Here is a 23,239-nt window from a genome sequence, read left to right as displayed (position 1 = left end):
GGGGCAGAGGGTATATGAGGCAGAGGTCCGGTCAAGAGAACCATCCACAGCTATGGTAAGGAAGCTGGAGGTTATCCTATGGATGATGATTCCTGTGAAACCTAAGTAGATCACGCCCCTCCTCTGCTCATCTCAATCAGAGCAAAAGCCAAAGTCTTTATCGTGTGCTCAATGCCCTTCACAATTTGGCCCCAATTACCTTTCTGATCTTATCTTCTATCACTCTCCCCTCGTTTACTCTGCTCCAGCTTCACTGGCCTCCTGGCTGTTCCTCAAACATGCCAGGCACAGTTCTATCTCAGGGCCTTTGCACTGGCTCTACCCTCTGTCTGGACTGCTCTTGTGTCAGATAACCACACAGCTCACTCCCTCACTTCCATCAGGACTCTGATTATATGCCACTTATTCAAAAAGCCCTTCCCTGACCACCGCATCTAAAACAGCACCTTTAATCACCCTGCTGTATTTTCCTTCCTAGCACTTCTCTCTACCTGAAATGATAGTATATATTTATAGTCTTCTTCTCCCACTAGAATGTCACTTCCGTGAGGGAACAAATCTTACACGTCTTGCTCACGATTATATTTCCAGCACCTAGCACTGTGCCTGGCATGTAGAAAGGGCTCAGTTGTTGTTTGTTGAATGAGTTATGAGAAGCCATGGAAGGGTTTTAGTGGGGGAGCAAAACGGTCAGATTTCTACTTTGGAAAGCTCTCTCTGGCCACAGGATGGAGAACGGATTGGGAAGAGGAGACTGGAGGCTGAGGTCAAAGTTCCGGTGAGAGGATTTATTAGCGCAGCCACCAGAACTCATTCACTGACTTCCTCCCTCCAGAAGCTTTCATTGAGCACCTACTCTGTTCCAGGCCTTGTGCTCTGTGCTAGCGGAGAGATTACCAAATTCTCTTCCTGTGCTGGGATTCTGGGAGTCAGGAACACAAATAGCTGTCACGCTTTGCCAAAGCTAACCTGCTCCATAAAAAGAAGGACAGACATGTGCTGTGTGTGGGAGCCCTGAACAGGATCAGCAATCATTTCTGGCTAGAGGCGGGCTTCGGGAGGGCTTCTTAATGGTGGCATATGACCTGAATCTTGATGGCACTAGGGTGTGTGGGGATTCTCAGATTGCAGATGGCAGAAGATGATAGGGATGGCATTCCAGGTAGAAGGTACTGTATGAACAGTTTGGGAGGTGGAAAGGACAGGAGTATTGGGGAGAAACAGGATTTGGGCTGGCTGGAGAGAAGGGTGCATGGGGTGGGGGGCTGGCAGCCAACCCTGCAGTATGGCTTAATGTTTAAGACTGTGAGCTCTGGAGTCAGACTGCCTGGATTTGAATCCTGGCTCTATCATTAATAGCTGTGTGACCATAGATACGTTACAAACCTCTCTGGGCCTCAATTTCTTTACGTGTAAAATGAAGATGAATAACAATACCTACCTCGTAGGGTTGTTTTGAAGAGTAAACAAGTTATTAAATGTGAAGTGGTAAGAACAGTGCCTTACTAAACATTAGCTACTGTATCTTGGAGAAGGCTCAAATGCCAAAATAAGGAACTTGGGCTATCTCTTGTGGGCAGTGGGAACCATGGATGGTTCGTGAACAAAGGAGACAGTTGATCAAAACTGGGAGCCATGTGCTGGGAGGGGAGAGGTTTGAGAGGTTGGTGGGCAGGATCTTGCAGTCCTGAAGGGGAGAAGAGGAGCATCTTAGATGCCTGGGGGGCGCTGGGCTCGGTCTGACCCCTGAAGGGGGACATCACAGGCCCCAGAGGACCAGAAGGAGAGAGCATTTGGGCAGGGCAGCCCCTCAGTCTGTTTCCGCCCTGCTCCTGACTGTGTAGCAGATTAACACTTGGGAGGGTAGAGGGTGAGCAGTGGGCGGGAGCCCCCACCAGGACAGAGCCAGCGCCAGTGCTGTAACCCACCGCACCCAGCCCCCAGACCAAAGTGCTCTTCTCTGCCAGGCTGGCAGGCCCGTTGTAGCTCAAGCTCCTGAAATGCTAGGGAGCCCCCCTCCACCCACCCCAGCTTGCCCCCGTTCTGGTTCTGCGCCCCGGGCCTCTGCAAGTAGGGGCTGGGGAATGGCCCCTTAACCCTTTCGCCAGCCAAGAGCCCCCTCACCCCCGTGCCTGCCCGAACCAGACCATTCTCTGGGCCTCAGCCACACCCATTCTCCCCACAACCCCCTCCACGCCTCCCCCCGCCTGTCGCCCCCTCCCAACCCCCCTCCAGTGTTCCTGTCTCTGTGGCTCCTCACCGTGCCTGCCCGGCTCAGGGCGTCTGGGCTCTGTCACCACCTGAGTTCCCTGGCAGCCTGGTTGCCATGGCACCGTGGGAGCAGGTCTGGCAGAACAACAGCTCCGGGTAACCAGGGCGGGCAAGACCCAGTGCCCAGCTCCTACCACTCTTCAGCCTTGAGACCCTTGTCCCCCTCCCCCAGCTGAACAGAGGAGGCCATGAGGAGAAAAAGGAAGTTGCCCCGCAGGGCAGCTCTTTACCTGTGAGGATGCTGGATGGGAGGTGCCTCCCACTGTCACTGAGCCCGTGTCCTGGCGGCCAGGGAACCCTGGGAACTGGCCAAGCCCGGAGTCCAGACCTCTGAGGGCAGAGGCAGGGCTGTAGGGGGCAGGGCTGGGCGAGCAGGGGAGAGCCTAGATGTGCAGGATGTGGGAGTGGGCCTCAGGCCTGGGGACAGGGCTGATCTGGGATGGTGCTGGGGATAGGGCTGGGACGGATGCATGTCTCGTCTCGTCTAGTCTTGGGGACAGAGCTGTGAGGGGAAGAGATCTGGGGGGGGTAGAGATACAAGGGAATTGGTCCCTCAGGGGAGGAAGGGTTTGGGGATGGAGCTGTTAGGGGCTGAGATGATTAGAAAAAGGAACTTGAGGGGACAGGAGTGGGAGGAAACTGGTCTGAGGATAAGGCTGTGAGGGGACATGGCCACGAGGGGACCAGGCTGTGAGAGTAGAGTAGGACTGGGGACAAGACTGTGAGAAGACCTGGCTGGAGGGAAAGGAGTCTAAAAGGATGGAGCTGTGAGGGGACAGGGCTGAAGGGGCGAGGACAGGACTGTGAGGGCAGTGAGGAGACAACTTGGGGGGTAGGACTCCCCTCTGGCCTTTAAGTATTGCGGTCCCTGTATCTGTGAGGAGGCTGGGGAGGATGGGGTTGTGGGAAGGGATCTGGTCCACCCACTCTCAGTCTGGCCCAGCAGGCCTCTCTCCTGTTCCCACATCCTGGCTCATCTTATCTCATCCCCACAGTGTGGAGGGTGATGCCCCAGGCAGTGACCTGAGCACAGCGGTTGATAGTCCCGGGAGCCAACCCCCCTACCGGCTGAGCCAGCTGCCCCCCACCAGCAGCCACATGGGGGGCCCCCCTGCTGGGGTGGGCCTTCCCTGGGCTCAGCGGGCTCGCCTCCAGCCAGCCAGTGTTGCCCTGAGGAAGCAGGAAGAAGAGGAGATAAAGCGCTCCAAGGCCCTGTCGGACAGCTATGAACTCTCCACGGACCTGCAGGACAAGAAGGTGCCGACGAGATGGCTCTGGCCGGGAGTGGGAGTGGGAGTGGGGGTGGGGGTGTGAGAGGACCAAGGGAGGGATTGGAATGTGGCACTCGAAGGTGGTGTCCAGGGAGGGATAGTGAGACTAGAACAGGAGAAGACTTTCTCCAGAACCCTTCACCCTACTAGGGCCTCACTGACCCATTCACCATCCATCCACTGCGTCTTGTATTCACTCAGCAAACATTGCGTGAGCTCCATGCTGGGCACCGGAGATGTAAAGATGAAAGACCTGGACCTAGTCCTCAAAAATCTCAGTGTAAGGGGAGAAGCACACACATAAGCTGACAAGTTCAGAACAGTGTGTTACAAAATATCACATGTATCACACAAGGTATTGTTTGGCTAAAAAGGGGACACAAAATACTATGTACAAAAGAAAAAAAAACTGGAAGGACATATCCCAAAATGTAATTGTGGTTATGCCCAGGTGTTGGGACTTTAGGTGAACCAAACTTCCTCCCTTCCTTCCTTCCTTCCTTCCTCCCTCCCTCCCTCCCGTCCCTCCCTTCCTCTCCCGCTGTCCTCCCCCCTTTCTTCCTCTCTCTTTCAATTTTCCTTCCTCCTTTCCTTTTTTCCCTCCTTTCTTCCCTCCCTCTCTTCCTCTCTCCTTCTCCTTCTTGCTTTCAATTTATGTCTTCCTTTCTTTCCTTTTTTGGCTTCTCTGTGTTTTTTTTTTTCTTTTCTTCTTTTAAAATACTGAACATCTACTTCTTGTAAATAAAAAAAGAAAACCACAATTCAGTCCCGTGTGACATGTGCTATCTGAGATTAAAGTGAGAACACGACACTGAGAGCCCAGCCTGGCGCATCTAGGCAGCTGTAAGCAGTTAGCTGTGACTCGGGCGGTGGTGTGGCTGAGGCCCAGGGAGATGAGGAGGCTGTAGTGAGTTTCTGACCTTGTTCCCCTCCACCCTCCCCTGCCAGGTGGAAATGCTGGAGAGGAAGTATGGGGGCTCCTTCCTGAGCCGCAGGGCTGCCAGGACCATCCAGACGGCCTTCCGCCAGTACCGCATGAACAAGAACTTTGAGCGGCTCCGCAGCTCAGCTTCAGAGAGCCGCATGTCCCGCCGCATCATCCTTTCCAACATGCGGATGCAGTTCTCCTTTGAGGAATATGAGAAGGCACAGAACCCCGCGTACTTCGAGGGCAAGCCTGCCTCGCTGGACGAGGGTGCCATGGCTGGTGCCCGGAGCCACCGGCTTGAACGGGGGCTCCCATATGGGGGCTCCTGTGGAGGGGGCATCGATGGTGGGGGAAGCTCCGTCACCACATCTGGAGAGTTTTCTAATGATATCACAGAGCTTGAGGACTCCTTCTCCAAACAGGTCAGCATCCCTGAAAAGGGCCTTTCCTCCCCATCCCTGTGCTCTGGCTACTCCTACGACTTTTTACCTATACTTCAAACTGAAAGAAGTTGCCCAACAAGCTTTTGATAACAACAAATAGCTACCATCTGAGTAGGGACTGTGAGAATAACGAGAAAGGATTGGCAAGAGAAAAATTATATCGTTTAAACAAGCAAGTTAAAAATCTGGGTGTCTAGAACACATAAGAAAATTAAAGTTCTCACTCTTTGGAATGTGAGCCACTATCAGATAAAGGCCTAACAGGTGATGAGCTCCTACTCTGTACCAGGTGCTGTATATGCCTCATAATGACCTTCCAGACCGGTGTTGTTATCCTGGTTTTACAGGGGAGGAGACTGAGGCTCTGAGGCCCTGAGAGGTGAAGTGACTTCCAAACTGGATTGGAACTCAGCTCTGACTGGTTCCAAAGGTTTCCCTTATACCATACGACCATGGACCAGGCTCTGTGCTGGGCGCCATGTGGGAGACAGATGAACCGGCCAGGGTTCTTTTTCTCAAGGATCTCCCCAAGCCAGTAGGAAATAGCAGACACATGTGCACAGGACTGTCTCCTGAAAGAATGTGCTCAGAGCCATGAGAAGGGATCACATATAGTACCATGGGAACCCAGAGGAGGGAGAGGAAACTTTCTTCTGGGAGGACCAGGCAGGCTTCTTTGAGGAAACAGCACTGGACCTGGGCCTTAGCAGACAGTTAAGAGTTAGCAAGTTAGAGATAGTCGGGAGGGTGTTGCTTGCATAGGCATTGCATCAGCAAAAGCAGGAAAGGGTGGGAATGTAACGGCAGTGATAGTGGTAAGAGATCACTCTAGGCTTGTGGTGTGTCAGCATAGCTGATCAGCTGCAAATCCCAGTTTTGCTATTTCCGAGCTATGTGACCTTGGGCAAACTGTTTAATCCCACTGAAACATGATCAATAAAATGGAGATAAGACCTTCTTTTTAGAGCTGTTTGGAAGGTTCAGTTCAGCTAGGTAGTATATCTGAAAGCACGTAGTACATGGTAGCTGCTAAGTACGTTAGTTTCCTTCCTAAAACCAAAGAGGTATTTGGCAGAAATTGTTGAATGAATGAATGAAAGAAAGTTTATAAGAGAAGAAATCATTCTGCTCTAACCTCTGTGATCTGGCCCTGCCATAAACCTGGGCATGCTTCCCTGGAGGTGTGTTGGGGGCCGGGGGGGCAGGGGCGGGTAGAGGGAAGGAAAGAAGTATTAAAGGGAAGATCTAAATCAGTCATTTATTCATTCATACAGCACATTTAATTGAACATCTCTTCTGTGTCAAGCAATGTGTTGAGCTGAGCTAAAAAGAGAGAAACCTGGCCTGGACCCATCCCTCAAGGGGGTAATGGAGCATTGGGCTCACAGTCTGGCCTGGGCCCAACTCTCAGTGCTATTCAAGTCTGATGGGGAAGTGTATTCATTATCTATTGCTGCATAACAAATGACCCCAAAATTTAGTAGCTTAAAACTGAATGTAAAGACTGAGCTTAAACAACAAATTGTTTTTGAGGGCCAGGAATCTCAGAGTGGCTTGACTGGTGGTTCTGGTTCAGGGTCTCTCATGAAGCTGTGATCAAGCTGTAGGGCAGGACTGTAGTCTCTGAAGACTTGACTGGGGCTGATGGGTCTGCTTCCAAGCTCACTTTCTTGGCTGTTGGCAGGAGGATTCAGGGCCTTACCACGTGGGCCCTGTCTCTACAGGACTGCTCACGGTGTGGCTTTCCCCAGAGTGAGGGGTCTAACAGAGGGAGCACAAGTGAGCAAGAGTGCTCAGGATGGAAGCTGCAGTCTTTCATAACCTAATCTCAGAAGTGACATCCCATCACTTCTGCCGGATGCTGTCAGTCCCATAGACCAACCCTGGGACACTATGGTACACGAGGGTGTGAATACCAGGAGGCAGGGATCATTAGGGGCCAGTTTGGAGACTGAAAACCATAGTGAGGCAGAGTTACTAGCAATGGTCCAGATTCTCGAGGCTAAATATTATGTATTTCCTAAGAGAGAACCAGACAGAGGGCTCTGGGAGCCCAGAGGCAGCTGGGATTTTGGTTTACCCTAAGGGAAGGCAGAGGCAGAAATGTGGCTTGGATCAGGGAAGAGGTGGCATTTGGCTTGGGTCTACATGGACATGAAGGAGGTATTGGGATATCTGAGAAGGGAACTTGTGGGCATTAGTTCCAGCTCCTGTGAGCTCACAGTGGCCCCCTGGGAGTTATTTTATATGCTGCAGAGAATCTGTGGAGGTCAGGGAGGGGAAGCCCTCTTTTTGGCTGCCCCACCAGGAAGATTCCCCCCTTTTTCTTTCCCTCCCTCCCTCATTCCCACCCTTCCACCATCCCACCATCCCACCATCCTTCATCTTTCCTCCCTTTCCCTCCTCCCCTTTTCTCCCATACAGGTAAAGTCTCTGGCTGAATCCATTGACGAGGCCTTGAACTGCCACCCATCGGGGCCCATGTCTGAGGAGCCAGGGTCAGCCCAGCTGGAGAAGCGAGAGTCGAAGGAACAGCAAGAGGACAGCTCGGCCACATCCTTCAGTGACCTTCCCCTCTACTTGGATGACCCAGTTCCCCCACCATCCCCTGAGCGACTGCCCAGCACAGAGCCCCCACCCCAGGGCCGGCCTGAGTTCTGGGCACCTGCCCCTCTCCCACCAGTTCCTCCACCAGTGCCACCAGGGACCCGGGAAGATGGTAGCCGTGAGGAAGGCACTCGCAGGGGTCCTGGGTGCTTGGAATGTCGGGATTTCCGGCTGCGAGCTGCCCACCTTCCCCTGCTTACTATTGAGCCTCCTAGTGACAGCTCCGTGGACCTGAGTGACCGCTCAGATCGCGGCTCTGTCCACCGTCAGCTCGTGTATGAGGCTGATGGCTGCAGCCCCCATGGGACCCTGAAGCACAAGGGGCCACCAGGCAGGGCCCCGATCCCACACCGCCACTACCCAGCCCCGGAGGGCCCAGCCCCAGCCCCGCCAGGGCCCCTGCCACCAGCCCCCAACAGTGGCACTGGGCCCAGTGGTGTGGCTGGGGGTCGGAGGTTGGGGAAGTGCGAGGCAGCAGGCGAAAACTCTGATGGTGGAGATAACGAGAGCCTTGAGAGCTCCAGCAATTCCAACGAGACCATCAACTGCAGCTCTGGCTCCTCTTCGCGGGACAGCCTGAGGGAGCCTCCAGCCACCGGCCTGTGCAAGCAGACTTACCAGCGGGAGACCAGGCACAGCTGGGACTCGCCAGCCTTCAACAACGACGTGGTGCAGAGGCGGCACTACCGAATCGGCCTCAACCTCTTCAATAAGTACGTGCTCTCGTTCCCACTCCCTCGCCCCTTCCTACCCTGCTGCGGACACTTTGACCCCTGGAGGCAGTGATCCTGCTGCCACCATCCTCTCATTTTGTGGATGGTGTTTCTCTTCAGCTGTTCAGGGAAAAGAATTGGCAACAGGGTGACAACAGTAGAAAGCTGCCCTCACCCCCATGAGAGGCAGTTCTGGTCCTAGTTCTGCTTCTGACTGGCTGTGTCATCTTGGGTGAGATGCTTCCCTCTCTGGGCCCTAGTTCTCTGTCTATAGGATGGATTCTGAACTTTGGGTCGCCCACCTTCCCTTTTTGGTAGGGAGGCGATGTGGTGTATGAAGAACCCTGTTCTCAGAAATGGGAGACTTGGGCCAGACTCACTGGGTAGCCCTGGGCAAGGTGTGTCCCTTCCTTGGGCTTCAGTGTTTCTATCTATTAACTAGCAGGGTGTGGATATTTGAGGTGTTGGGGGCAGGGTGCTGTGTTGGACTAGTCAGTGACCAGGACCGAGCTCTTTCTAGGTACCTGGTCTTGTGCCAGGTGCTTAGCAGTGGAATGGGAGTGTGACGTTTGATTAGAAAATAATTAGAAAACAAATGCCTTACATCTTCATAGCCTATGAGACATGGCCGTCTATATTTAGTTCTCAGGATAACTCAGGAAGGTTGGTAGTCGTGTCCCTATTTTATAGAGAAGGAACTGAGGCTTGGAGAAGTAAAGGGAATTGTCCCAAGTCATGCGTAGTAAGTGATGGATCTGAGACTCCTGTGGCACCAAAGTCTTCCAAATTCTAGCCTCGTAGGACCCTAAGGCTCTGGGGTTCTGAATATGGGATAGCTCAGACCCAGATATGGCCTAGTGGAAAATAGGGAGCAGCTTGTCTATAGAAACACTCACAGAGGCTGGGTGATATCTGTCTGAGTGGGATGTGGGATGCGGACAAAGTAATCTTTTCACTTCTCTCCTACTCTGAGGGTCTGTGACTCAGGGAGAAGGACTTAGCCTGGAACTCAGGCTTTCTCCCAGGACTCCTCAGTGCCTGTGAGGAATATCAAAGGTCCTGGCACACAGCAGGCTCTCATTAGATCTTAATTTTCTTTCAATTGTAGTGTGGCTCCAGTGCAGGAGGAAGTTGGGTTGAGGATACCTTGGAATTTTGAAGCACTGTGAAATGGGAAACTGTCTTCTTCTCCTTGGTCCTCAGTTTTCTCACCTGTACCATGAAGGGAGTGGACCAAGTTATATATTCGACTTCCTTAGTTCTCTGAGGACACGGTTGGGCCCAAAATTAGTTCAAGAAATGGGACGGGGGCAGAGTTCCAGGAGGACAATCTCATCTACCTCCCCTCTTTCTGCAGGAAGCCAGAGAAGGGTATCCAGTATCTGATCGAGCGGGGCTTCCTGTCAGACACGCCGGTGGGAGTGGCTCACTTCATCCTGGAACGGAAAGGCCTGAGCCGGCAGATGATAGGGGAATTCCTAGGGAACCGGCAGAAGCAGTTCAACAGAGACGTGTTGGAGTGAGGACCCCAGGCTGGGGCAGACTGGGCCAGGGGTTCCTGGAAAAGGAGGGCAGGAGGGAGATAAACTTTGCAAAACAGGATGAATAGACCTTCCTGCTCCCATACCTCTCTGCCGCAAAGAGATCTGATCTCTCTTGGAACTAGTCCTAGAGTCTTCTGGGTGGCCCCAGGCAAGGCATGCTTGTCCTTTGGGCTGCTTTGAGCCTCAGTTTTCCCATCCCTGATATGAGTGGTTTGACGGAACAGACCGTTAGTAACCATGTGTCTGGCCTGGACTTTTTGGGATGGATTCCATTTCAGACGTTCTATCCTCATAAGTACTTGCTTAGGCCACAGGTCCAGATTTTGGAAGTCTATCAGTGGGGGTGTTGGTTCATTGGAGCAGGTCAAGGTGGGTCAGAGGTTTTCTGCAGGGAAATTGAGAGTGCCACACACCCTTCTCTGCTCCTCAGCTGTGTGGTGGATGAGATGGACTTCTCCTCCATGGATTTGGATGACGCACTCCGGAAGTTCCAATCCCATATCCGGGTTCAGGGTGAGGCCCAGAAGGTGGAACGACTCATCGAAGCCTTCAGGTGTGCCCACTTCCCACTCCTGAAGCTGCCCTTCCCTACTTTGGGGGGCAGTGTAGGATGTGTCTACAAGTCACCTCTCTGAGCCTTATACTTTCTTAACCAGAAAATGGAAGTTATAAATCCTATCTTGCAAGGCAGTTGTGAGGATCAGAGGTAATGTGCCTAAAGTATCCAGCTCAGCATCTGGGACATGGGCATCCAACAAATGACAACAGCATCAGCAACAACAGCTCGTATTCATTGAGCTGATACTGTACTCACCAGATATTGGGTACTGAGCTGGACACTTTACATGATTATTTCAGTGAATACTCACAACAACCTGGTGAGGTAGGTGCTTCTCTTATTATTCCCATTTTGCAGATGAGAAATAGGAAGTTTAGAGAAGGTAAGTAACTAGCCCAGAGTCATGTGGTGAATAAGCAGTGGAACCAGGATTTGAACTCATGTGTCTGACTCCATGACCCATGCCCTTAACTATTATCTTCCTCTGTGAATGCTTCGGGGATCAGGCATCAGACCTGGGTATAAATCCTGGCTCCACTACTTTGAGGTATTTAGAGGAGAAACAGAAGAGTTACTGAGAGCTTGTTTCCCAACATGGGAGAAGGATTTGCTTTGTAGTCAGAAAGATCTGCATTTTCATCCTGGTTTCACCATTTATCAGCTCTGCTGCCTTGGGCAAGTTACCTTACCACTTTGGACCTCAGTCACTTCATCTGTAAAATGGGGCTGCTACTAGCTACCTTGCAGGACTGTGATAGGATTACATGAGATGATGTACATAAATCCCTTGGCAAAGCTCCATGAAAGGTAGCGGTTGTGATTTTTACGTGTAGTCTTGAGGAAACCCTGCAGAAAGACAAGAGACCCAAAGGGTTTGGGAGTATGTCTTGGAGGAAGGAGTTGGTGGTGCCAGATGGGAGGATAGTGGGTAGGTGGAGATTACTGGTGCCTGACCCTGGCCCTGACCCCTCCTGTCCTGCAGCCAGCGGTACTGTGTGTGTAACCCAGCTCTCGTGCGCCAGTTCCGGAATCCAGACACCATTTTCATCCTTGCTTTTGCCATCATCCTTCTCAATACCGATATGTACAGTCCCAGCGTCAAGGCTGAACGCAAGATGAAACTAGATGACTTCATCAAGAACCTGAGAGGTGACCCCAGACCTCCCCATCAGCTTTCCCTGTCTTTTACCTGGGAAGGGAAAGTGGCCTGGGTGGCAGGGGTGGGGAAGGAAGAGGGAGATCACATCTGCTCCCTGGAAATTAATCTGAATTTCTGCCAAGGCTGGATGTGCCCACAGCATTTACTTGTTAATTCACTCAAATAGTCATTTGTCCATCCATTCATTCCCACACTGAATACTGACTGAACAGGAGGTCCCGAACAGGAGGTGCAAGCCCTGGCTCTTACGGAACTTACACTGATTCACTCACACGTCTGTTTACTCATCACTCCCTCTTTCCCTCCCTTGTTTATTTATGCCCATAAAGACTCGTTTATTTTAGGTACCCTTTCCTCCACTTATGCATTCATTTATTCACTCCACCAACCAGCCAGGCAGTTGACACTGGGTGCCTCATGTGTACCAGTCCCTGTGGTGGGCGCTAAGGACCGGGGAGGGGCATCTGCCACAGTCACTGCCCTAAGAGGGCTCCCGGTTTGTGGGAGAGATACCCAGCACAAGACAGGAAGTGAACTGTGATGTCAGACAGGCCAAAAGTACAGTCAGAGCTCAGGGGAGAGAGAGCCTACCTCCAACATGCTTCCTGGAGGAAGCAGTATTTTCATTTTCAGGTGGTTCTTGAAGGCACAGATAATGTGATGGAACAGTGATAGAGGAGGCTTACCTAGCAGTAAGAATAACAAAGGCACAGAGGTAGGAAAACGTAAAGTTGTTTGGAGAACAATCAAGAGGGGGTGGACAATCCAGTTGGTAAGGTCAGTTGGAACGAGTATACAGCAGCCTTGAGTGCCAGATGAAAGGTGTCACCTTGACCTTTTTTCTCGGTTTATTGTATCGATGTCAACCCCTGCCTCTCACCAAAGAGCAGCCTACTAAAAATGGCACAGATGTTAGGATTATTTAAACAGAAATGAAAGAGGGAAGTATAATTGAGGGAAAACAAACAGACAAGACAAATTTGCTGACTGTCGCGGTTTGCACGATTGGGCTCTAAGCTCTCTGGCGGCTGAGGTAAAAAGGCGGTGTGATGAAGGCTGTTCCTTTAGCACCTGGTGTCCAAGGAGGAGGTGTGGCATTTCCAAAGGAGAAAACATTTTCTTTAGCAGAAGGTTTAGAGAGAAGAGTGAGTGTGTTTTGCTCAGCAGACAATCAGAAGGATGGTAGACTTGAGAGGAGGGAATTAGACAGATCAGAGGCCATCTGGAGCTGTCTCCCAGAATCCTGCCATTCGTCATTCGTTCGTTCCTTCATTCATTTCATCCATTCTCCCTTCCCCCCTCCCTGTCTCTCTCTCTATCTCTCTCTCTTTCTCTCTTTCTCTTTGTGTGTGTGTGTGTGTGTGTGTATGTGTGTATACATATATACATATACACACATATACATATTTTATATATGTATGTATATGTGTATATATTTCCCCCTCCAATTATTAAATAAATAAGCAAACAAACAAATGAAATAAATACCTGCTCATTCTGGAAATTTTAGAAATATAGCAAATTATTAAAAATTTTAACCATCCAAAATTCTGCCCCCTAGAGGCAACCATGGTTGATATTTTGGTGTATTCTAGTCTTTTTTTCCTGTGCATATGTACCTTTTTATACAGTTAAGATCAGGCTGTACATGCAATTTATTATCTTGCTCTTTTCACTTAACTTGCTACAGGAATTTTCTCATGCTTTTTTGATAGACATCAAATTTTTAATAGCTGTAAGTTATTTTATGAAACAGGTATACTCAACTTTACTTAAGTATTCTTCTGCTGTTAGAACTTAGGTTGTTTCAAATTTTTCCCGTAAGTTGTACTTATACATATATCTTTGCACATATTTCTGAGTAATTCCTTAGAGTAGGTTCCTAGAAGAGGAATCACTGAATACTTAGGCTTGCCAAATTGCCTTCCAAAATAGTTACGTTAGTATATCTGCCTGCTTCCCTGAACTCTTACTAACACTGGATATTATCATTTAACATTATTTTTGCTAGTTAGAAAGGCCAAAAAAAGTGTCTGATTGTTTTAGTCACACTGTACTCTGAGTTGTTTAGACAAAATCCCCACCCTGGGGAAGAAAGCAACTGACTATCTTGAAGGGCGCCTTTCTTGGCCCGATCCTGACCAAGGGACCGAGGGTGCCCACTCCCTTCAGTCTTGGCCATTGTTATGGCCCACGCTTGGGTGTGGGGTGTTGTGGAGAATCCCTGCCACCCACTGCCCACATGTATACTATATATTCCTGTGTATTCCCTTCACCCAGGGGTTGACAACGGTGAAGACATCCCCCGAGACCTCCTGGTGGGTATTTACCAGCGCATCCAGGGGCGCGAGCTGCGGACCAACGATGACCACGTGTCCCAGGTGCAGGCTGTGGAGCGCATGATTGTGGGCAAGAAACCGGTAAGCGCCTTGGGAGACTGCAGAAGGGACAGGGTTTGGGAGGTGAGTCCATGCCCCTCTCTGAGCCCCAGGCTCCCCTCAACTGCCGAATGGAGTGGGTGGTGATGCATTCCTCAGGGGTGGTGGGGCGGGTTGAGTGAGATGCTCTATGGGAATGCATCTGGCACATGGCAAGGCACATCATGGGTGTGTGTAAACATTAGCATCCTTCACACCTCTGGTTTTGCCTGTCCATCCCAAGTGAGCAGCCAAGATAATAATTAGCTGATGACCAAAGCCAAGAACACACTCTAGTCTTTTAGTCAACAAACATTTACAGATGCCTTTCCACTGAGCCCAGCATTTCGATTGGCACTGGGGACACAGATATGAATAAGATGTGGTCTCTGTCCTTGGAGGCACTCACAGACTGGGTGGGGAGGTGTCAGACAAAGGCACAATACCTTCACCTTATAGTTAGGTTAATTTAGGGGAGTACACGGGAGGGAGAGGTCATTTTCAGCCCAGGGAGATCAGGAATGGCTTCTTGGAAAAGAGAACCCTGGAACTGGGGTTTGGAGGAGGGGTGGAATGTGGCCATAGGGAGCTGGGCAAGAAAGGCATTCCAGACACAGGGAGCTGCAGGGACAAAGATAAGCCGAGGCTTAGTTGCTTAGACTCCTTGTGTCAGAGTGACAGTGATATGTACCAGAGGTGAACTTCCTCTTGCAGTTAATGTTAAGATGCCTGAAGCTGGTGGGCTGGCCTTGTGGACACCTATTTCTTCATGCCTATCTAGGTCCTGTCTCTTCCTCACCGTCGACTGGTTTGCTGCTGCCAGCTCTATGAGGTGCCAGATCCAAACCGCCCACAGAGGCTAGGGTTGCATCAGCGAGAGGTCTTCCTCTTCAACGATCTCCTTGTGGTATGAGCACTGAGGGGAGAAGGAGGGAAGGTGGTGAGCTTGGACCCCGGGTCTGGTGTGAACCATATTAACATGGGTGGGTGGAGGCGTGGCAGGTAAGGAGCTCTGCCATGTGATCTGAGTGGCTCTGCCCCTCCTTTACTTCACCATTTGGAGGATCCATTTGGAGGTAGTGACAGCCACATGGGGGCAGAAAATGTGAGGACCAGGGCAGATGACAGGCGTACAATCTGGAAAGTGGTAGAAAAAGTCCCTGCCTACCTCAATAGCCCAGTGGGTTGGCTGGAGGAAGTGAACCTGTGACCCTGGGGTCAGTCTGAAACCTTCCGGTGGTCGGGCTGCTTGAAGTGATTCTTAAAACCGAGCTCATCACCAGTGTAGACGTGTGTCTTTTAGAACTAGGGCTCTTAGGACTCTGCAGGTGGGAAGGGAAGTTCAGGGTCTCCTGTCCAACCTCTTACCCCACGGAAGAGCCAGCTTCCTGCATGGCTTTCTGCTTGCATGAGTGCAGGCACAGAAGGCTGCCTTCCTCCAAGGCAGCCAGTTTCCCGTTCAGACAGCTCTGACTGCTAGAATCTGTCTCCCAGTGGGTTTCCTTCAATAATCTTCACTCAACCCTTGGGATCACAGAGAACAAGTGTTCTCCCTCTGCTCTGAGACAGCTCCTCAGGGGTTTGAGGACAGTGACCTGTCCTCCCTTGGTCTTCTCTCCTTTAGAGCAGGTCTCACAACCTCGGCACTATTGACATTTGGGGCAGATGTGGGATACTTTGTTGTGAGAGCTGTCCTGTGCATTGTAGCATGTTTAACGGCATCCCTGGTCTCTACCTACTAGATAGCAGTAGTACTCCTCAACTAACAATGTCTCCAGACATTGATAAATGTCCTCTGGAGGGCAAAGTCACCTCTAGTTGAGAATTGCTGCTTTAGATGAAGCTCCTCCAGTGCCCTCTCTGAGCCTTTATTTCCTCCTCTGTGAAGTGGAGCTAATCCCTATCTCAGGGTTGTCATGGGGATGAAATAAGAGGTTAGATGCGGACTAGCCTAACCCAGAGGAGGGCCTGGCCCACGCAGGTATTGAGTAAATGTTTCACCATCCATCATGTGCTGACACCTGTGGGTGCCCAGCCCCATGCTAGGCACTGGGTTCCCAGAGATGACGGAGACTCGGTCCTCGTTCTCGGGGAACTCACAGTCTGAAGGGCTAAAAAGATGCTTCGCATAACTGTGCACTGTAACCATCCTGAAATCAAATCATGTGCTTTTAAGCGCCATTTGCAGGTGGTCTGAGGTGTTTACAACCTATGTTAGCTCAGCCCAGAGTGCCCAAGTACTTGATAAAGACCTTGGGTTGTTGAGAAGGAGACTCGTTAACTCTATACATTGCTTTACTGAAGATTGCTAATGTGCCCCGGGTCTGGTCCAGGTGGACAAGATACATGAAAACCAGACTCCTCTATGGCGCTCCCAGTCCAGCAATCACACACTCAGAGCACTCTCCTAAAGCCTAGCGGTGAAAGGCACTGAACCAGCACTCTGGAAGCTGAGAAAATGGCGGGAAATCTATGTGAGGTGTTAGAACAGGCTTCCTGGAGGGAGCAGCATTCAGTTAGTTCCTGTAAAAATCGAAAGTGCCTGTTGTGCGTCATCATTACATCAGGAACTTGCATTTTTCTCCCGTCTTTCCTGTTCCGCTCCACAAGCTTCAGTTCTCCCCAGCTTGTGGGTATGTGTGTTTGTGTGTATATGTCTGTTAGTGGCGGTGGGGGAGAGGGGAGGGCAGCTGCAAGCAATAGGTGCCATGTGGAAATTCCCCACCCCAAACCCTGCCTCTTGTCTTTTTCCCCACCCCTGCCGAAGGTCACCAAAATTTTCCAGAAGAAGAAGATCTTGGTGACGTACAGCTTCCGTCAGTCCTTTCCCCTCGTGGAAATGCACATGCAGCTCTTCCAGAATTCATGTGAGTCCCTTCTTGGATCCCAGCATCCCAAGAGTCTTTGCCATGGCCCTCATGCTCATCCTTCCTCCACACACAAAAACCTCCAGTTTTTGGACTCCTTTACAACTGGGCTAAGGTCTCCAAAGCACCTACTTGGTCCCAGGATGTAAGACAGGCCAGGGTGGAGTATGACTTGTGCCCTGGGGAGCTCATGGTCTGGCAGAGAACTGCAGCATGTATGTTTTTTGGTGGGCCAGAGAGATGGCGCTCATGGTATGCATTAAAGGACTAAGCCAGAGGAGCTTTGATGGGTGGCCTTCTGGGCAGCAGAAGCAATGTGAGTAGAGGTAGAGGCATGAGAAAAGGGGTTCTAGAGAGCAGCCAGAGTTCAGTCTGCCTTTACAACCAGGGCCGTGACTACCAGGAGCTTGGGGGCTTTGGAGCAAAGGGGAGCTGCTGCTGCTGCTCACGCAGAGAAGAGGCTGGGTCAGAGTTGGACATTAGAAAAACTTATTTCACATATGAGCCACCTTGCTTCAGTCCTGACAGAGGTGCCTGACCTCCTCCCTCCCCACAGATTACCAGTTTGGGATCAAGTTGCTGTCTGCAGTACCTGGCGGGGAGCGCAAAGTCCTCATCATCTTCAACGCCCCCAGCCTCCAGGACCGGCTGCGCTTCACATCCGACCTGCGAGAATCCATCGCTGAGGTGCAGGAGATGGAGAAATACCGCGTGGAGTGTGAGTAGCCCAGCCACGTCTCCTTCCCCGTCTCCTGATACAGTGCCTTGCGAACACTAAGAATCCTGTCCTCTGAGAAGCTCAGAGTTGAGGGTTAGCTTGTCCAACCTTCCTACCCTCATTCCAGGAACCCTTCAGCCTCTGCTTGAATAGCTTCAGTGACAAGGGGCTCATTAACCTCTCAGCCTCAGATTATTATTCCAAGCCCTAATTACGAGCCAACTCTTCCTTCTATTGAAAGGCAGCAAGGGAAAGAATCAGGGTATTGGAGGTAGGACTCTAGTTTCAGATGCCAGGTATGCTACTTATTATCTGGGTAAACTGGGGCAAGGTGCCTGACTCTCTGAGCCCCAATTTCTTCATACATGAAACTGGGGTGGTGAAATCTCCTTCGCAGAGTTGTGGAGATTCAATGAGATAAGGTGGAATGTGTGTCCTACATGTTCGTAGGACATGAGTGTTGAACATCCTGGGTGTCCGACAAATGTTACCCCCCTTCCCAGCCTCTCCTTTCCTCTCCCCACATTCTAGTTCCCGAGCTGAGTCCTGGTGACCCATCCTCCCAGCCTCCGGGGGACATATCAAGTCATTTTGATCATATATGATGGAAAATAGTGATTACATCTCATTCCTCCCAATGCCCTCTAAGTTTTCTCTTCTCCAGGCTAAGCAGTCACAGTAAAGTAACATGGTGTTAAGGAGAAAGAGGCAGGCAGAGAAAGAGAGAGACAGAGACAGAGACAGAGACAGAGGCGGCGGACAGCTCCTCGGTGAGGCCTTCACAGTTCCAGGGTCTGCCGTGCTCCTCAGCAAGGCAGGGTCACTCATTCAGCTCACCAGATCCTTGAGACCCTGGGGACATTCAGAGAGAGGGTGAGCATGCCAGGATGAGGGGAGGGTGATAGACAGAAGTCTCCGTGACCTCCGCAAGGAGGCAGGAGTGTAAGGCTGAGAGTACGGGCTCTGGACTCAGGCAGACCTGCTTCCAGAATGTCGGCTCCCCCACTTCCAGCTGTATGACCCTGGGCAAGCTCTGTGACTTCTCGGATTCTCAGTTTCTTCCTCTGAAAACTGGCTACTAATACTTACCTCTGAACTGGTGTAAGGATTGAGAGAGATCGAGTACACATAGCACCCAGCATACTGCTGGCACATAATAGATGATTTGATTCCCTTTGGTTTCCTGCTCCTGTCCTTCCAGGAGCCCTCTGCTCTGGAGCAAGGTATCTGAGAATGGAGAGGGCTCTGGAACGAGTGCACTTCGCCATAGGCTCGAAGGGCCTTCCTGCCCCTCCTGGGAACAAAGCAGCCAATGTAAAGCTCAGTTTTGAAAGGTAGGGGTGGTCTGGGAGACCAGGCAGGGAAGGGGAGAGGAGCCGGAGGAGCAGACACTGAGAGGGACAAGGGAAGACTGAGCCAGAGGAGATGGCGCGAGACGGGCTGGGCGCCGCAGTGCTTAGGAGATGTAGCTGAGGTTTGGCTGTCCAGGGGGCGAAGCAGGAGGCCTGAGGACAGAGAAGGTGAGGAGGGGGAAGGCCCACGGAGGGCTGGGGTCAGTCAGGTGGCCTCTCACTCCTGTCCCTGACCTTCGCTCCCTGTCTCCCCACTTGCCACCCAGCGGAGCTGGAGAAGCAGAAAGGTATGATGCGGCCTAACGCCTCACAGCCCGGAGGGGCCAAGGACTCGGTGAACGGCACGCTGGCCCGAAGCAGCCTGGAGGACACGTATGGGGCAGGCGATGGGCTCAAACGGGGAGCGCTCAGCAGTTCCCTGCGAGACCTCTCTGATGCAGGCAAGTCTCCCAGGGCCCCTGCCCAGGCTGGGGAGCCGTGGGACCGGGTGTCCTCTTCGCCTCCTATCACTGACTGCCAGCCTTCCTTGCACCCGCCACACGTGCACGCACCCTGCCTTCATCCAGAGCCCTGGGTGCCGCGCCGCAGGGGGCCTGGGAGCCGGGTCAGAACAGGCGGATCCCAGGGTTTGGGCCAGGGAGCGCGAATGGGGCCACAGTCTTAGCCCCTCTCTCTCGCCGCTCCACCTCTCCTCTCTTTCCTCTTCTGTCTGTCCAGCACCACCTCTCCTCCTCCTCCATCTTTTCCTCCTCTCGCTCCTCCTTCTCCACCTCTCCTCCTCCCCACCTCCCCCTCTTCAGCGGGGGAAAGGGAATAGGGGTGTCTGTCCCCGGGAGGGGCCCAGACCTGGTGCCCAGCTCTGGAGCCCAGCAGGGTGGGGAGGGGGGGTTGCTGCTCTGACGCTGGGCTCCTTGCTTGTGGGTGCAGGGAAGCGGGGGCGGCGTAACAGCGTGGGATCGCTGGACAGCACCATCGAAGTAAGTGCCAGCTCCTGCCCCACTTGTCCTCTGCATGAGCCCTGCCCCGCCGCCCGTGGAGCCCCAGAAGAGGAGGGGACCTGTTGCTTCCCCCTCTTCCCTGCCGGGAACCCTGCGGCTACCTCTCCCAGCCAACCACTCTCTCAATCTGTCCTCAACTCTGTCTGTCCTCACTCTGCCTGTCTCTCAGTCTATCTTCCACTCTCCCAAGCCCCCTCTCAACCCCAGGGCCGACTCCAAGTAGTGATGCCCTTGGAGTTGGGCCCAGAGAAGCTCTTACCTCCAAGTCCTGCTCTCTGACCCTGAGCAAGTCACTCTGTCTCTCTGGGCCTAACATGCTCCCTGTCTGCAAAATGGGGATGAGGAGGAGGTACTGCTAACTCTTCCTCTCCCAGCTGAGGCTCAGATGAGATAGTGGATGTGACAGCAGAGCTCTGCAAGCTGGGGGCGCTCCATGTACAAGTACAGGACTGTGACTTGGTTTTCATTATGCCATGGGGGGGGGGGTCCTGTCTCCCCAGCTCCAGCCCTCAGGGACCGGGTGGAGTTTAGGGTTGGGGGTTTAGGACATCTAGACCGCCCTGACTTCCACCCCTCCCCCCTTCCAGGGGTCTGTTATTAGCAGTCCACGCCCTCACCAGAGGATGCCACCTCCGCCCCCACCCCCGCCGCCAGAGGAGTACAAGAGCCAGAGGCCCGTCTCCAACTCCTCATCCTTCCTGGGCTCCCTATTTGGAAGCAAGCGGGGCAAGGGGCCCTTCCAGATGCCACCACCGCCAACAGGCCAGGCCTCTGCCTCCTCTTCATCTGCTTCTTCCACCCACCACCACCACCACCACCACCACCACGGTCACAGCCACGGCGGCCTGGGGGTGCTGCCTGATGGGCAGTCCAAGCTCCAGGCCCTGCATGCCCAGTATTGCCAAGGACCGGGCCCGGCCCCGCCCCCCTACCTCCCACCCCAGCAGCCCCCTCTCCCCCCACCTCCTCAGCAGCCCCCGCCCCTGCCGCAGCTGGGCTCCATTCCACCGCCTCCTGCCTCAGCTCCTCCTGTGGGGCCGCATCGCCACTTCCATGCCCATGGCCCAGTCCCAGGCCCCCAGCACTATACCTTGGGCCGGCCAGGCAGAGCTCCCAGACGGGGGGCCGGAGGACACCCTCAGTTTGCTCCACATGGCCGCCACCCCCTGCACCAGCCCACCTCCCCCTTGCCCCTGTACAGTCCTGCCCCCCAGCACCCTCCAGCCCACAAACAGGGGCCCAAGCACTTCATCTTCAGCCACCACCCACAGATGATGCCAGCAGCGGGGGCCGCTGGGGGCCCTGGATCCCGGCCACCAGGGGGTTCCTACTCCCACCCCCACCACCCCCAGTCACCATTGTCACCGCACTCACCCATCCCACCCCACCCCTCCTACCCACCCCTGCCCCCACCCTCACCCCACACCCCACACTCGCCCCTGCCGCCCACCTCCCCCCACGGCCCACTGCACGCCTCTGGGCCCCCTGGCACGGCCAACCCACCCACTGCAAACCCCAAGGCCAAGCCAAGCCGGATCAGCACCGTGGTCTGATGAACGGAGAGTGTGAGCTGGGGACTAGGGAGGTCTGGGGAATCTGCAGGAGAGGGGCCTCACACCCTCTCTGCTTCCTCAGTTTTTCCAAAACATATATACACATAGACATGTCCTCCTCCCCACTGCCTCCCTGCCTTGGGACCCCTCCTCTAACCCCCAACAGTCTCCATGGGATTTCCTTCCAGATTCGAGACTCCTTGCCACTTGAAGCCTATACGCAAGGCTCTCAAGCTCTGGGGAGTGGTGAGGACCTTTCAGAGATCCTCGTCCTCTTTCCTCTCTTCACCCTCCCCCCTCCCTTTCCCTGGAGGTCTAGTCGGGTGGCCTCAGACCTCCGGGCCAGTGTGAGCTCCCTGTCAGCTCTGGCTGGTAGCGAAGGGCAGGTGTCGGGAACAATGAGGGTGAAGGCTTCCCCAGGGCACCTCTGGCCGCGTAGGGCCAGGAGGGAGCTCTGTAGAGTTGTGGCCAAACCTCAGCTGGCTCGGCCCTCTCTCTGACCTCAGGGCCTGGCCACGCACCTCCATGTGTCTGTCTACCTGCTGGAGGACATGGAGTGTCAGTGCACGCGGTGGGTGGGCCCCCACTTATGCTGGTCCCCAGGTGGGGCAGTGCTTCCTCTTTGGAGCCAATCTCTGCCCTCTCTCCGGTGGGCCCCAGCCCAGACCTCTTCAGCTTCAGGACCTTGCCTCTCCTTGCAACGTTCTTATCCTGATCAAAGTCCAGACAGGTTTGGGGCGGGGGGGGCTCAGGTCTGGGATGAGAAGGGCGCTGCCCTCCCTCACCCATATTGCATGCCCCCCATTCCCTCACACCTACCCCACCTACAGCTGAAGACAATGCACTTTATAGATATTGCCCACACACACCTTGCTGGGGCAGGGCACCCAGCATCAGCCCTGGGGAGAGGGGCTCCCAGAGAGCCACCGTGAGCCTGAGATGTCCTTCCTGAGGCAGAGATTGGAGCCATCAAAGTGGGGGCTGGGAGCCAGGATGCCTGAGTCCTTCTGTCCGTCAAACTCTCCGCTGCCTCTCCAGCCCTTTTACAGCCCTGTTTATTTATTATAAATATATTTTTTACAAGCCCCAGCTCCTCTTCTTGCCCCGCATATCCAGCTCCTTTCTCAGCTCCTGCCTCCCTCACCCCTCTCCACCATGGGCTGCAGTACAGACAGACAGATAGACCCTGGCTGTATGAAGGGCCAGGGACCCCAGGGCTTGGGGGTGGGGAAGGGCAGCAGTGGGAGGGGCTGTATGGAGAGGAGCTGGGGTTTAGGCATTGTCTTTTTTCCTCCTTGTATATAAGAATGTATATTTGATGCCTCATAAAAGACCTTGTGCTCACCTCCCGCCTCTGCCTCCTACTTGTGCCCCCTCCCCCACAGTGGAGCCCCGGGAGAGAGGCCTTAGCCCAGGGAGGTGAGGCGCTGATGGTAGAAGCTCAGGCAACTGGGTGGGTGAGATGCTTTGGTTGGGTGGGAGGTGGGGGTGAGGGAGGTTTTCCTGTCTCGTTTCATTAACGATCTGCATGACAGAGCAGAGCGGCAAGGGTCTGGGCTTTGGAGTTGATCCAGTTCAAATCCTGGGGTTTTCCCTTCCTAGTGCCCCCGGGAAACTGAGTCTCTGTTTCCTCAGTTGAAAACTTGGGGTGATAAGCCATTGCCACGTGGGATTGTGATGAAGGCATGAGGTAACGAATGTCCAGCAGCCAGCGTGGAGTAGGTGCTCAGCAAGTTAGTTCCCTTCTCTTCCTTTCACAGGTTGGATACTTCCTCTACTCTTGTGGCATCTATTCTCACCCTTCCTGTGACTGGCCAGGCTTTGCCCTGGAGCCCTCTC

The 23,239-nt window shown here is 53.1% G+C and overlaps 1 protein-coding gene across 5 annotated transcripts in view; it reads left to right on the top strand.

Annotated features, from left to right (window-relative positions):
• Positions 1–22,686, top strand: part of IQSEC2 (IQ motif and Sec7 domain ArfGEF 2) — a 75,321-nt gene extending 52,635 nt beyond the window's left edge. For 4 of the 5 annotated variants that reach the window (XM_059910847.1, XM_059910849.1, XM_059910850.1 and 1 more), the window contains 12 exons: positions 3,267–3,528; positions 4,491–4,892; positions 7,338–8,233; positions 9,591–9,752; positions 10,208–10,330; positions 11,319–11,485; positions 13,776–13,915; positions 14,694–14,819; positions 16,680–16,779; positions 17,336–17,497; positions 19,116–19,289; positions 20,435–20,544. In XM_059910847.1, the coding sequence (XP_059766830.1) occupies positions 3,267–3,528; positions 4,491–4,892; positions 7,338–8,233; positions 9,591–9,752; positions 10,208–10,330; positions 11,319–11,485; positions 13,776–13,915; positions 14,694–14,819; positions 16,680–16,779; positions 17,336–17,497; positions 19,116–19,289; positions 20,435–20,448 (2,728 nt within the window). In that variant the 3' untranslated portion in view covers positions 20,449–20,544. Of the gene's footprint in view, positions 1–3,266; positions 3,529–4,490; positions 4,893–7,337; positions 8,234–9,590; positions 9,753–10,207; positions 10,331–11,318; positions 11,486–13,775; positions 13,916–14,693; positions 14,820–16,679; positions 16,780–17,335; positions 17,498–19,115; positions 19,290–19,776; positions 19,827–20,434 lie in introns of all 5 variants that reach the window. The other variant, XM_059910851.1, reaches the window with a different exon arrangement.
• Positions 22,687–23,239: the final 553 nt, after the last annotated feature.

Source organism: Balaenoptera ricei, chromosome X (assembly GCF_028023285.1).
Source record: "Balaenoptera ricei isolate mBalRic1 chromosome X, mBalRic1.hap2, whole genome shotgun sequence".
In the NCBI taxonomy this organism is placed as follows: Eukaryota; Metazoa; Chordata; class Mammalia; order Artiodactyla; family Balaenopteridae; genus Balaenoptera; species Balaenoptera ricei.
Note: the sequence above shows the minus strand (reverse complement) of the source record. Positions and strands in the feature narration are given on the sequence as shown.